The sequence below is a fragment of the Myotis davidii genome, unplaced genomic scaffold, assembly GCF_000327345.1.
Source record: "Myotis davidii unplaced genomic scaffold, ASM32734v1 scaffold803, whole genome shotgun sequence".
Classification (NCBI taxonomy): domain Eukaryota; kingdom Metazoa; phylum Chordata; class Mammalia; order Chiroptera; family Vespertilionidae; genus Myotis; species Myotis davidii.
The window spans coordinates 3064190-3079578 of NW_006295567.1; the positions used below are offsets into that span (position 1 = coordinate 3064190).

The 15389-nt window shown below is 38.7% G+C and overlaps 1 protein-coding gene across 1 annotated transcript in view; it reads right to left on the reverse strand.

The window, feature by feature from the left end:
• COL19A1 (collagen type XIX alpha 1) overlaps window positions 1-15389 on the reverse strand; it is a 300284-nt gene that overhangs the window by 55986 nt on the left and 228909 nt on the right. The window contains exons 20-32 of the mRNA XM_006770338.2: window positions 13373-13435; window positions 9131-9166; window positions 7946-7981; window positions 7788-7841; window positions 7073-7126; window positions 5381-5434; window positions 4618-4707; window positions 3807-3851; window positions 3621-3698; window positions 2020-2055; window positions 1869-1913; window positions 1723-1776; window positions 387-428 (exon numbers count right to left, since the gene is read on the reverse strand). Coding sequence (XP_006770401.1) covers window positions 387-428; window positions 1723-1776; window positions 1869-1913; window positions 2020-2055; window positions 3621-3698; window positions 3807-3851; window positions 4618-4707; window positions 5381-5434; window positions 7073-7126; window positions 7788-7841; window positions 7946-7981; window positions 9131-9166; window positions 13373-13435 — 687 coding nt within the window. The remainder of the gene's footprint in view (window positions 1-386; window positions 429-1722; window positions 1777-1868; window positions 1914-2019; window positions 2056-3620; window positions 3699-3806; window positions 3852-4617; window positions 4708-5380; window positions 5435-7072; window positions 7127-7787; window positions 7842-7945; window positions 7982-9130; window positions 9167-13372; window positions 13436-15389) is intronic.

Here is a 15389-nt window from a genome sequence, read left to right on the forward strand (position 1 = left end):
CCCAGAGCTGGCCAGTGCAGATACAGGGAGAAGGATTAGGTTTCTCAGTGGTGAGCCAGGGTGAGTAAATACCCGTTAAGAGAGGAGAGAATGATCTACTCAAGGGTGTCAGTGACAGGATGCCTTCCCTGTGGTTCATCTCAGAACTATCATCTCTCCCCTTCCCTGCCCTTCCCTTCGACACCTAAAATGGGAGGGAGGTGATGAAGAAGAGAGTAAAGGCTTAGTATAAAGGGCGCAAGGTACATAAAAATACGTGTCCCTTTTTTCTATCTTAAAAATTGAATTTTAGTTCAGGCTAAGCAATTGACTCAATTTCTTGTAAAGATTTCCTTTCTGATTTTTCCTGGAAATTAACATGTAATCTCTTACATAGCAACAATTACCTTGAGCAAAACACCGATGTCTCCCAAGAGAGGAAGTGCAATCTGTGGTTGAGAAAGAAGCAGATCCATATATTTGTACATATATAGGCACACAGTACAATGCAAATATTCAACACAATGTAGACATTTTTAAGAAATACTCATTATTCCTCTACTATGAACAACCAAACACATGCATATTATTGCTTTGATTCTGTGTCTCTATTTTATATTTTCATGACCATGGCAACCTTTAAGTCAACCCTAACATATTATTAGTTTTACACTTGATCTTAGCCAAAAGGCTGAGAAGCAATTTATTGTTAACGTTTTAAATAATGCATAAAGGTAAATCATTTATTCAAAGAAAATCACTCCTCTGCCAGGAAAATTATCAAGCTTATTGAAAGCTATAAAAATTACAGGATGAGTTTGCCTTAAAGTTCTTTCTCACTGCCACTTAAAAGGGCCTATATGTGGCCTAAGGGATGGGAAAGACAGATCCTAAGGGAATTCAAGCAGTGTTTTGGCCTCATGTCTTAAATTGTCCCTTCAAAGAGACACTGTAAACCCAAGTAACACTTTACAAGATTCCCAGATGATGCACCATGATTCACTCTGTGGTGGAGTTCAAGTACAGCTGAAACGTGCCCCTGCATGTAGCTTATAAAGGCACACAGGGCCCAGCCATGTGGGAACTAGAAGGATTTGCGAGGCTTAGAACTGAGAGACCAGATTTGGATTTTATTATACAAAACTCTTAATACAATGTCATGTCCCATATGGCCTCTCAAATTATAGCTGCTGAATCTGAGGCTATTTAAAGATTTCTCTGTCGCTCAAAGCAAGACTTAAGCTAAAATAAAACTTTGGAACACACAATTAGTGCCTAAACTCATTTTGTAAGAGCCCACTCAAGACACTTTTTGTAATCTAATCATTTCAGCATTTTCAAGCCACAGAATCAATGGCTATGTACCATATTGTAAGTAACTTACCTGCAAACTTCCATTTAGAGAAATGAAATTCATTTAGTCACTAGCATTAGAAAAAAATAGAAATTGTGGCTATAGATTTTAACTCAATTTTCCATGGGATTGAGACATTATATGCCAAAGCTCGGCCTGGGGCAAAAATTGTACAACTGAATTATACCCTTAGGAAGTAAATATTCATCACACACACAAAAATGCTGGCACAGCTTGACTTTTTTCCCTCTACAAAATAATGGGGACAAACAAAATCACCAGGCAGGCACCGAGCATTCTAATTAGTTTGGACAGCAAAACTTGCTTGGTAGGCTGTTTGGCTTCTGGGTGTATTAAAGAAATATAAATCAGGCAGTCTGTTGACATACCGGGTCACCTGGGGGGCCTGGCAGACCTGGCTTTCCATCCCTCCCTGGAGCTCCCTGAAAACAGAAACATGTTCACATCTTGGCACAGAGGAACAGGTGCAGATTGAACAGGTTGTGGGGGAGGAGTTGGTCAAGGCTGTCCTTACATCATTCCCTGGAGTTCCTGGCAATCCAGGGTGACCTCGAGGACCCTGAAAAAGGGGGGAAACAGTGACTTATGAGGATGGTCTTTCAGTGATTTGCCCCAGGTCAGCAAGCTGGATTTGCTGTGCCTAGTAACTTGGTTAAGTAGCTTACCTGAGTACCTGGCTCTCCAGCTGGTCCTTGGGAGCCCTAAGTAGAATGAGATGCAATGATCAGAATTCTGCCAGGACTGTCCATAAATTAGCCAAGGGGATAAAGGGCTAAGTATGAATATTTACTTAGTGGAACCACACGGCTTGCCACCAGGCACACCCTGAAAACTCTCTGCAAAGTCAGCCCAGACTTTCGGGTGACAGCTAAACACTTCACTAGATGCCTGTTTCTGGAAACATCCACATGGTTTGGCTCAGGTGCCACATGGTTTTGCTCTCTCAGCACCATCATCTGTCCCTGTACCCTCGTGAATGCTCAAACAATGCATCCAAATTCTACCTGTTTGGAAACTGACAGCCCACAGGGTAAGTGGATCAGGGCTTCCTTCTCCTTCTGCTTCTACTTTGTGTCATTTCTCTGTTTGAAGAAATTTCCAGAAACAGTGTCCAGTGACTGGAGTAGGAAGTAAAACATCAGTCAGCTGTCTGTTTCTACTTCAACAAATCGGAATTTGGGGTAACCAAAACGAGGCTGGGTGATGATCAGTGACCCTAATGATGACAGCTCAAAGCCTACTATATAACCATGGACCAGTGAATGAGGAAGTGACAACCAAGTAAGAAAAGAGCTGGTTTTCCCGAAGCTGGCTTCAGTAACTGCTCACAGGCCTTTCCTTTTCTTATTTTTTATATAAATATTCACATCACAATTATTGTCAAAGCTACTTTTGCTCCCTGTCTATTTCTACTGTGTTCTTATTTTTTATTTTTTCCTTCAACCTCCTCCACTCCCCTAATAATTTTCTGATCTACTTTCTTTTACTTTGTTTAATCCCCAGTGGTCTTTTATAGTCTTGCCCTGGAAAATCAAACAGCAGTCAACACACAACTGACTTCACTAGTGACACCTCCTTTTAGCTCTCATACTTCATTACAAGAGCAATTTCCCAAATTAACGTCATTAAAATAAGCATGTATTCCACTTTTATTGGCCCAGAATCTTCGTGTTTTTAAAATAGCACATAAAAAGCTTTATTGCTTATTACTATTTAGTCAGCAAGTATGCTTACACTGGTCATTATTGCCAGGCACTGTCCTTATAGCTAAAACATGTAAAAAAAACCGCTTATTTTTGTCTTAACTATTAAAAACAACTTCTCTTCTCTATTCTTTAAGATAATACTTAGAGAACTTTCATATCATCCCATTTATACATACTCCATTCACTTTAAATATTAACTATTTTATTCTACTTAAAAGCAAACAGAAATCTATAATAACCTAATACTAGGAATTTTTATAATCGTACAAACTTCACTCGAACTTTTTAATATATAGAATAGAGGAATAAAAGGTTAAATAACTCTTTCTATTCCAAAATCAGCATACGTGTGTCAGCCCTGTAAGTCACACAGTGAGTGCCCTCTCTGTGCTCTGTAACGTAACCTCAGTGCCCTTTAATTCTCTCCCTCTGACCAGTGTTTATTGGTATTTCCTCCTGAGACCATTTTATTCTTTTCTCCTTTTCAAATTTGTCAGTGGATTTTGTTTCACAATATTGGAATCAACAGGGTTTCAAAAACTCAATTGAATTTCACTTACTGTTCGGCCAGGAATTCCGACCCCTGGTGGGCCTATGTCACCTGGGGAGCCATGGACACCAGGCAGTCCTCTTTCACCCTGGAAATGAGGTTCTTCTGTTAGTGCAGTGCCCAAGGGGTGTAAATTTTATGGCTGTATTATATCAATGGATACTTCTTTAAAAATTGTCTATGGTATTTTTTATACCTTTGGCCCACGAGGCCCAGGTGCTCCAGGAGTTCCATCTAATCCCTAAAAGAATAAAAAAGGAGGTGAATACATTTCTTTTTCTGAAAGGTTAATAACATTTAAGAAATCATTAGCTCAAAAATATGTTATTGCTCTTCATCTTTCTTGAATAAACCTTTTTCTATAAAATAATAATAAACAAGGAATACAAATTTCACTAGGGTAATGGGTTTTATATAGTTACATTAAAATGCGTTTTCATCTTTAAAATAAAGCATCTGATACTGAGAACTATTTATCATTACTAATTAATATAAAAGGTCAAAGGGGATAAGAAAAATGCATATAAAACAGGCACATGGTTAGATTTTGCCGGCTAACCAGTTGTCTATGTCCTGGAAACAGCCTGGACCAGCAGGACACTTTCTTCCAATGACCACCTGTGGCCACACCTGCAGAGCCCCAGAAAGGCAAATTCAGGCAGTTCTTCTGTTTTAACATAGTGACCTAGGAAGGTTTATTGTTTAAAACTCGTGTTCCTTGCTAGGCTTCATAGATCCCTAATGAATCTATGCCTTCTGCAGAGCGGGCCTGTGAAGCTTCCAAAATTGGCTGTTAAGATGGTGCATGTATGTGCATTTTCTTCAGAAGAAGGGCCTTTGCTTGCATAAAATTTCCAAAGAGATTAGGTCTCTAAGCTGAAGAATAAGATGAATATTTATTTTTATGCAGATCTAAACATGTTCCTGTACTTGTGATCTGAAACTGGAAGCACACAAAGGATAAACAATCTTTCCAGGGAAATATTAATAAAAGAGCTGGTACTTACTGGGTCTCCTGGCAGGCTTTTCCCTGGAGGACCAGCCTCACCTTTTGGACCTGGAAGCCCAGGAGGGCCTATAATCCCACCTGGATCTCCCTGAGGAAAACACGGTAAGAGTCTTACTTCCTTGTCCAGGTTCATGGTGGGAGGTGTGGAAGAGGTAGTTTCCATTGATTTAAATCTTCATTATAGCCAGTCAAACTTCATTCATTCACTCTTTCTACAATATTTAGTAAGAGCCTAATTCATGCGAGGCACTGTTTGAGTTATCTTAAGTGCATTTAGATTTTGTAGTGAGTTATGTTAACAATAAATTTTGCAGTATCATGACATATGTATGTGCATAAATATATGCACAATAAAGGCATTTATTCATAAACTTTGTTAGCTGATCTTTAGGCTTTCTTGAAGTTATTCCCCAGAAATGGTTCAACACTAATATACTATTTCCACATAGACATCAAGAAACAGGTCCTGAAAGACTAAGACTTCTCAGGTCCATATCAGAGTAAGCAGCTGAGTCTGAAGCAGACTTTCTGAGTCCTGAGATCTTCCTCTCTGAGTTAGTTCATTTTGTCACATTGTGTTTTTATTCCAGAACCAGGGCTTTTACAAATGCACAACATCATTCACCCCATGGTTTATGTGGCTGTCACTTCCCTCCATAATCCTGAGTCCTGTTCTTTCACTCCCCCAATGCCCTTTGACCTCTGCTTCTTCCTCTGCCTTAACCACTTAATATGCACAATGAGTAAAATGGAAGCTATACCTTTTCTCCTTTAATGCCTTGTTTTCCTGGGATACCATGTTCTCCTGGCAACCCCTAGACAATTTAGAATTAAAGGGGAATAGCAATTAGAACATGTCTTATTATAATGACATTTTTATCTAAGTCTTTGTCAGAAAAACAGAACTTTAACATATAAAGTGTGTGGGGATGGGTTGGTTTTGATATTTTAGAAAGGAAAAATTTTAGTGAAAATATGTTGTTTCAAGGGAGGAAATCAGGATATAATGGGAAAGAAAGGAAACAAGGGAGAATTGAACCAAATATTGCCAAGAAGGGGTGGGATGATGACGGTTGGTAGCATCACATGATTCAGAAGGACAATGGGGTAAATAGAAAAAGATGCTTTTACTATATTTCAGCAACAGGGACTCTTCCCCTTTTGATTTTGTTCTCTTTTTTAGCTTTAGCCACTATCACTTTCCTTTACTTCATGGGCATCTTGGGGCTCTATCTGTGCCACCAACATTTTTTCTCTTTCCATAGGATCTCTTCACTAGGGGCACCTGTAATGGTGTATTCACTGCCTTGGGGGCTAACAAAAAGCTTAGCTCTATGAACTGAATGCTCGAAGCACTAAGCAGAACAAAATGCACTATAGGATAGACCTCTGGAGCATGCAAAACAGAGCAAGAGGTCATGGAGCTGTCTCCAAGGTGATGCCAAAGGAGAGATTCTAATACTTGTCTAGAGGGTACTGGAATTGTGGCCAAACAGAGATCAGTTTCCAAGAAGATATGGGCAAGCATTTTTCTTGTTTTGCTCAAGTGAGGACTGATGGTATGGCTCAGCTCCCAAGGTGTCAGAAGGCTAGGAAGATAGTCCAAGGGGCAAATGGCTTACTTGGAGGCATGGATAGAAAAGTGCATTTAAGGGGGATGTGTGAGTGTGTGGGGGAGGGGGGTGGAGGAAGGGGGGAGAGAGAGAGAGAGAGAGAGAGAGAGAGAGAGAGAGAGACCACTAAAGATAGGTTATAATGCAACCTGAGGACCTTTCTCCAATTGCATCATAGAAATATTTTCAGCCAAAAGACTTGTTCTTTTTGGAGGCTCTCACAAGAAAGAAAAACAGAAGCTTTGGAAATATCTTTTTTTTGGATGGAGAATTGAACCAAGGCTATGCATAATGGAAATGCTTGCTTTCTCTCTTGCTTTTCCTTATTTCTTTTGATGTTTCCCATCTCCTTTACTATTGGTACACCAATGACAAGCATGTAAAAATGATAATTTAGTTAACTTGTTAAATGGTCCCAAAGACCATTTTATTAGGCAACTGATGTTAAAAAAGACATCACATGAATATATGAAGGTACTGGCCTCCACAATAGCCCTTGACATTAGCTATGATCACTTTTTTTTTTTTAACAAGAGGAAGAAAACCTAATTTAATTATATACATATGTATGAGAACCTCACATACATGAGTGTCAGAGACTCCACATACATGAATTATTCAGAGGCAGACAGGCAAAATGAGGTATATATAACATCCTGAGCTAAGGAATGAAGTTAGACAAAGGGTGCTATGATCACTTCTAGTGGTAGAGATGACCGATGACTTTGAAAAATGCAGTGTAACTCAGTCACATGAACAGATGTTGACATTCTTTAAAACAAGTCTCAATCTCAATTTAATTTTCAAATACCAAAGACACTTGTATCTACTAATACATACAATATCTCCAGGTGGTCCTCTGGGTCCCATAGAGCCTGCAGGTCCTTGCTGACCCTAAAGTAGAAGGTGACATGTGCTTTTAACTTGGCTAAAAAATGTACCTGAATGTATATAAAACATGGTGTGACTTAGATCTGTAGAAATGTGGACCTTCCACCCTCCTACCTTCTCTGTATAACACTGAAATGTGCGATGGGCTTCCAAGAGAGCTTTAATATACTCTCATTTTAATGGATCTCACCAGCAGGAGAGGCCTGGATAACTTGCCTTACCTGTTGGTGGGAGTATCTGACGTGAATCTCCCCCCACCTCCCAGCAGGGGTCTTTCTTGGGACACTCCCCCAGATCCCAGATGGGGACTCAAGCATCTCAGGGATACACAATTTTGGCTTAGAAATTGAACGCTGAATCCTACTTACTTTAAGAAAATAGTTCAGGGTCATAGATTTACCTTACATTGTTTACTCTTGACACTTTTAGGGATGCTATTGTGAATATGTTCTGAAAAAGAATTTAAACCCTATTGTGAATCAAAAGGCACAGCTACTGTGTGTGTAATAAATGCAGCCTATGAGGGGAAATCACCATGGAAACATGTTAAGCCTCTGAGAACATTTGTGAAGAAAATGAGCGGCCCTAGATCACCTTGTTTCACATAGAAATGGTGATAACTCCAAAATTATTTCCTCCTTCATTTCAGTTATTTCTTATATACCTTTAGTCCTGGGCTTCCTATTACACCGGGGGGACCAGGATCTCCAGGTTCACCCTAAGAATAGGAGTGGAAAGGAAATTAAACCGGTTACTTTGATTTTCATTGTTATCATTAGGTTTTTAGGTTGGAAATGCAATTGAAGAATGTCAGGAGATTACCTTTATTCCTTGTGATCCTATTACCCCTGGTTCTCCCTGTAAATAAAATAATTCTATATAATGAAAGCCTAATATGCTAAGTGTCCAACCATTCATTCGACCAGTCACTGTGACATGCACTGACCACCAGGGAGCAGATACTCTGACTAGTAAGTTAGCTTGCTGCTGGGGTCCAGCTGATCGGGACTGGGCGAGACAGGCCGGACATGCCCTGGAGCCCTCCCATGGTCCCTCCCCCGTCTCAATCGTGCATCGGTGTGAGGGACCCCACCAGTGCACGGATTCATGCACGGGCCTCTAGACAGTATATATATAATGCTTAAATTCAGATGGAGATGAGCATCTCTAGTCATGAATTCATTTGCATTTCCACTAATTAGCATACAATAAAGGGGGAATTATGGAAGACATGATGAAGTCAAGGTGGGCTCATTCTAAAACACCATTTAAAATACTTATTGCTAATAAACAATATTTTCTTTTCTTTTTTTTCTTTGTAAATTTTTTTCTCAATGTTGCTTTTGACACTGTAATCATCACGTTCATCACATCCCATTAGCAATAACTGCCTTCTCCACTCAGCTGGCATTGTTACAATTTTCCACCAGCTAATCTTTTATCTCAGAGAATGAAAAATTCAGATGAGGAGGTAAGGAGAGTAGAATTGAAGTTGCTATGTCATCGTGATTCTACTATCAGATATATGTACTTAATTAAAAAAAAACACAGAAAAAATAAAGGTTATACACAAGACAATGATATTGGCAATACTGAGTTTGCTTTTATATTTCCCATGACTTATTATTGACCATTTTGATAAAATTATCCTGATTGATAATAAATGCAATTTGTATCATTAAGAGAATTTTTGAAAAACTGTATTTTGCATTTTATATATATTAAGTGGGTATATTTCAAAAGATTCATGTCCAATCACAAATAGTAATGGGTTAAAAAAATATACCATACCAGATGTTAAAGTGTCATCAGAGGATAAAATTTAACAAGGTTTAAAATTTCTCACTTATCAAAATAAAAGAGTCAAAATACACAGAGGAAAAAGTAAAATGCTCAGGGACCTTCTTTCATCAAATCTATTAGACTCCAAAGTAAACATACCAGGAATCAGAGAGAAAGAAATCAATGAAGTAGAAAACCCAAGATAGTGATAAAACATCCACTTACTTTATCTCCCTTTTCACCTTTTGTAAAAGGTTCCCCCTAGGAAAATGGGTAGAAAACAGAATCAATTACAAACACTTTTAGAAATAAACTCTCCAGAACTGAAATTGAATACCCTGCAGGCCAACCCAGACTCCATTCAAGCACCCTCTGCAATGGTCCAGAATGTCACACAGAACCCGGTACAGCTTAAAGGGAGCATAGGAGAATTAGTTACAAAAACCTTCCATATTCCCAAATGAACAATAAGCTAATCATTCTAATACTATTTTGAGAATCCTGAGTGGATGACAAATTGAAATTGAAATGCTGCCCAAGGCCAAAGTTTCCTTTTGCACAGTTCACATAGAAGGTGAAAACACACACACACATACACACACACACACACACACACACACACAATTTCTCTTATTAGCTTCTATTCCTGAAGTTCCATGTCCATAATCTCATTTACTCTTACATCGATGCTTCGGGGGAAGATATTGTCTCATTTCAAGCATGAGGAAAGAGATTCAGAAAGTTATTTCCCCTCAAACAGCATTCACTTAGCTCTAGGAACTTTATGGAAACTTTATGTTTCCTTATTTATCATGCCTATAAACTCTGCAAATGTAGAGGTGTAGTTAATCTTGACTAACATAGCATCTCTGGTGTACACTATTGGTACCCAATAAAAGTTTAGTAAATTAGAGAATTTAAAGTTATGCAGATATTACAATAATGGCTGACATTTGTTAAATTCTTATAGTGTATCAAACACTTCTAATCACATTATATGTATTAATATATTAATCTTCATGTGTCAGTGGAGTAGGTACCAGTAACATACTCATTTACAGATGAGGAAACTGAGGCACATAGAAGTTAACCAATTTACCCAATGTCACATAGCCATCAAGAGGTTGTTCAGGGCCGAAGCCGGTTTGGCTCAGTGGATAGAGCGTCGGCCTGCGGACTGAAGGGTCCCGGGTTCGATTCCGGTCAAGGGCATGTGCCTGGGTTGCGGGCACATCCCCAGTGGGGAGTGTGCAGGAGGCAGCTGGTCGATGTTTCTCTCTCATCGATGTTTCTGGCTCTCTATCTCTTCCCCTTCCTCTCTAAAAAATCAATAAAATATAAAAAAAAAAGAAAAAAAAAGAAGAAAAAAAAGAGGTTGTTCAGGGTTTCAACCCAGGCAGCCTGACTTCAATCTTTGGTTTGAAGGCTTTGGTTGCTCAGTTTGTTTGATCCGATTTGTAATTTGATTTATTTATTTAAATTAGGTGAAGTGATAATAAGAACAAATGAAAAGACATTAAAAACATTTCATTTTCAAGAGAAGATGTGAGAACAATCATGGACTACTCTCAAAGGTCCTCTTAGCGTTTGTCATTCTCTTCAACAAGTCACTAATGAGAAATAAGTGGTTACTAAATGAACCTCTGTGATTCTCACCTCATGTCCTATGAGCTAGGGACTATGGGGCTCACCTTCTCTCCCATGATTGCTAGCCCCCTTGCAGTTACATGGGCCTTACAGGTAGTTTTGGCAATGAAATGTGAGCAGAAGTGGTACTTGCAGGCTACTACAGGGAAAGTCCATTCATGATCCCCCAGTCCCACATTTCGGGCAGTAATGACTAAGAAGGTTGTGTATACCAGATGGCTTAGTGACATGGTGACAATCAGCCTGGAAACTGAGTGTGGTATGGAGCAGAACACCCATTCCTCCCAACGGAACTACACTGGGCGTGCAGCCCAAGCAAGAGCTAACCTTTCTTGGGCGAAGCCACAGAAATTTCAGGGATAATTTGTTGCTTAACATAACCTCGCCTACCCTTACTAATATGCCCCAGTATCTAGCCAACATGACTAAATCTCTTAATATTGGTTAATTTCTCACATTAGAGCAGGGCTTTATTTACATTCTTACATTTCAGCTTTAATTCTTAAACATCTACTTGATTTTTAAGATAGGAGATATAAGCAATTAGATACAAGCAATGGGTAACCCTGCCTATATAACAGTTCATTTCTGCTTATATTACCCTGCTTATGTCATTGCTCATTTAGAGCCACTATCAGGCCACACTGACTAAAGTAACTGGTTTTAAAAAACACACAAAAACAGTAAACTGCTTGTCTAGAGACTTGATGCTTAGTTCTAGCTCCCATGGCTACTGTCTGGGTCATGTCACCTTTTAGAACTTCTCTTTCATTATCTACAAAATCATGGGATTCAATTAGATGATTTCTTACATATATTTTAGCTCTGATATGTTTCAGTGGACATTTAGTCAAATTCTCAATGTCCAGTAGTGGGGGACAAACTGCTATGTGAGATAGGTAGTTCGGAATTTAATTAGCCTGAATTTTTTGGATGAGTTGTTTGAACCTTCTGGTTACCATGCAAAGTCAAGTCCAGATCCTGTTCTAGAATAGGCAGGTTGAGGTTATAGAAAGCTAAACTTCTCTGCATAATCATGTAAAAATGTACTTTTTTATGTTGGGGGGCGGGGAGGTCAAGCAAAGTGGTATAAGGAGGTGGGATAATTAAGGGAGTAATAGGGAACTTACAAGAAGACAAGTTAAAAGAAAAGAAGGTTGTTCACCTGGGTAAGCAGATAGATGGATGGCCCCCAAATGTTGGTGGTAGGAGGGAAAGCCAGAGGGAATTTCTGAGGAGCTGTGAAATCCTCCAGTCCTTGCTACCCAAAGAATGACCCATGGACCAACAGCAGGAGCCCCACCAGGGTACTTGTGAGAAATGCAACTTCTCAGACCCCACCCAAGACCTAGCAAATTAGAACCAGCATTTCAAAAGGATCCCCAGGTGATCCAAGTGCACCTTTGAGAAGCAGGAAGCATCTCCTTTCTGCTATACACGTCCCTGATTTTCCAGTAGAATTTTAGAAAGTCTTACTGCCAGAACGGCCATCTGTCACATGGAAATTAAGGGTCAGTGTTCAAGCTTGGAGGGGAGTCAGTGGAGACCTGGAGAAGCAGTTAGGAGTTGGTAAGAGGTGCCCAGGGTGGAGCACCAGGAGTGAGTTGGCAGATGGAAGGGGCAGTGACCACTAGACTAGGTTTGTGGAACATGTGAATTTCCTAGACATTCATGGGAACACCCGGTTGGGGAACCCTGTTAAAGACTGTTACTTCCTGCAGAGGGTGGGGTGGAGGTTTGGATTTGATACTAAGGGCAAGCATGACCCCTGAAGGAAGGAGAATATAGGGTACCTGGGTAAAAGCACTCATTCTAAAGCTGCCTGAAAGTTTACTGTCATTGCTAGAGATGCCTAATTTTTAAAGCTGAAGCACAGGGAACGTTTAGCTTTGTAATAGTGAATACTTTTAATAATTGTTCCTGTTTGGCATGCAGTCATTTTAGTGCCTCTTCATTCATTATCCCTGGTGAACCAATATCCTTTGTTCATCCTGGCAAGGAAAGGTAAAAATGACTTTTAACAAGTATGACCTTTTTGTTTATTTATTTATTTTTAATAAGAATGAAACATTTGTTAAGTCTGATTCTTGTGGATTCATATAAAGATTGCCATAGGTTGTCTGTCTGTTCGTTTTAGCAGCATTTTTAAAAAGTTATTTTTGTAACTAGGATTCATGTAATCTTTATATGTGGTCTTATTTGAATACAAAGGATACTATAGGGTTCCCCCACCATCAACAAAAAGACTAATTTTTTAAAGAAACTGGCCTCAGTAATATTGAGAAGTGGCTTGAGAGGCCACTTAGATCTTACAAGAAACAGGAAAGGAAAGTAACTTCAGGAAGTATACTGAGAGCAGTTGTTTGAGCAAATAGACACTTTTCTAATATTTTAGATAAATTAGCCCCAGCCTTTAGATATACTGATTTAATTATTTCAGCTATAATATCTAGTTATAGCAGGGCAACTTATAATAGTTTTTAAACCCTGGTTCTAGAGTCAGGCTACCGAAGTGGGAGTCATAGCTCCAAGACTTACTAGCTGTGTAACCTTAGGCAAGTTACTTACCCTCTTAGTGCCTTAGTTTCCTCAAATCGGGGTGATAGTAGCCTACCTCAAGTGGTTTTCTTTTGAAAGAATTAAAGTCCTACAAGTAAAAGACTTAGTGCCTTGCATAGAGCACTTGCTCAAATATTGGAGCTATCATTCTAGGCCATGGCAAGGGCAACCAGGTATACAGAAGTGAGGCTAATTAGGAAAAACATTTTTAGTTTTACATTTTGGATATTCTTTCTTGTCCCTAAAAGCTAAAATACTTACAGATTCTCCTTTTTGACCTTTAGGGCCAATAGACCCTGGAAATCCTGGTTGTCCAGTTTCTCCCTTTCAAAAAAGAGCAGAAGAAATTTCGCATGAGGTCAGATGAGATGAGTACTGTTGTGACGATCAGAGTCAGACTAATTGCTCGAGCTGCTTCTAACCATGGAATTTACCTATTATCCTCTAAGAGACAATGACAAGTTCTGAATGGAGTTAGGCTATTTGCATAGTAATGTGTTTGTCAGCACTTCACAATGCCTTTAGGTCTTGTAGACATCCATAATATTCACTATATTAATTTAAAATTAATCTGAAACAAAAATTATTTTTCAAGAAAAGAACATCTAGAGAAAAAATTATAATTTTGCTCTGTTGTACCAAAATTTTTTTTGTGATCTTAAAGACATCAGATTGGTTAACTGACACAATAATCCAGACTCATTTTATTTCAGACACTTCTTTCTTTTTTTAGGAGGGGGGAGATGGAGGAGTGGAGAGACAGGAAGACAATGAGTCTCAGCTGTTTCCAGCATTTACATTGCAACTTAAATGATTGGCTGTGGACAAAGAAGGCATTCTTGTCAATGTGGTGACAGCAACAGCTTAGAAATGTCTAAGGATGTCTTAGATCTTGAAGAGGGATTTGTATGCAATATATAATTGAAAAAATACAATTTTAGAAATAATACTTGTGGAAAGGAAATATCTCACTAATCAGACTTCAGAGGAATCTTCAGCACTGTGCTTTTTAGTGTTTACCAAAATCCTTGACTAGGGTATACTTGTATATCACATAAACATAGCCACTAGAAGTTATATAATGTTGTGGTTTTTTTCCCCCATCCTCAAGAGCATTTTTGCAAAACGATGTTTCTGGGCTTATACTTTTCTCACCTGTCTTGTCTATTTTTTATTAAGAAAAATAAATACAGAAAACTTAAAGTTGAATTATGTCAAACCTCCATGTCCCAGGCCCTCAAAATTTAAAAAACTAATAAAAAATTTACAGTCAAATAAGATATCTCCTATATTTCCCTCTCCATTCCTGTCCCAGGGAGAGCCACACTCTTGAATTTAGCACTCATATTTTTAGCCCATATGTTTGTACTTTTACTACATATGTGAAATCATAAACAATATATTATTCTGAATATTTAAAACAAATTCCATAGATAGCTTCATCTTGTATATAACATCCTGTGACTTGTTTTTTTCACTGAACATTGTTTTTAATATCCATTTCTATTGATACATATAGAGCTAGTTCATTCAGTGTAAGTGTTGAATTATATAATGTTATATAGTTATAGCATTATATAATACTAATGTACCAGAGCTTAGCCATATCCCATTTATGGGCACCTGGGTTGTCCCTAGCTTTCTGTTATAAATAAGGCTTCACTGAAAATCTCTATATGTGTCCCCTTGTATGGACATGTTTATTTGTTTATTTCGAAGGCTCAAACAATAGTCTACTTGAAGTACTTCAAGTACAAACTTGTTACAGTCCTGTAATAGATGTTGGCTTATTTCTACATTTCTATCCAAATCAGTGTCTTGTGATATTAGATTAGAGGAAGAGGGAGCTTGTAATATGTAATCGATAAGACAGGATCATGTTTTTATTAAGGAGATTCCTAGATTTGTGGAATATATTTCATAAATTTAATCTTGTTTTATTAATATAATTATTTTTCCTTCTAGTATCCAAATATCTAATATGCCACCAACCTTATACTTAATACAGGTGAGGAGAAGGCATTTTCCCCTTAGAGAAAATACATTCTATCCAAAGTAAAAAGAGGGAGAAATTAGTGGATATATTTTAGGGACCAATTGGTGTTGGTTTGCTGGGGTCCGACCCCAGCGGGTCCAGGGGTCCCCAAAGGTGTGGACGGAGTCGGCGAAGAAGGAATGACATGGAGACAGTGTTCAGTTGATCAGCAGCCTTGCCAGGATCTCTAGCCACAATCTCCAGGCAAGTTCTGAGTCCATGATCTCTTGCTAGGTTCTCCAG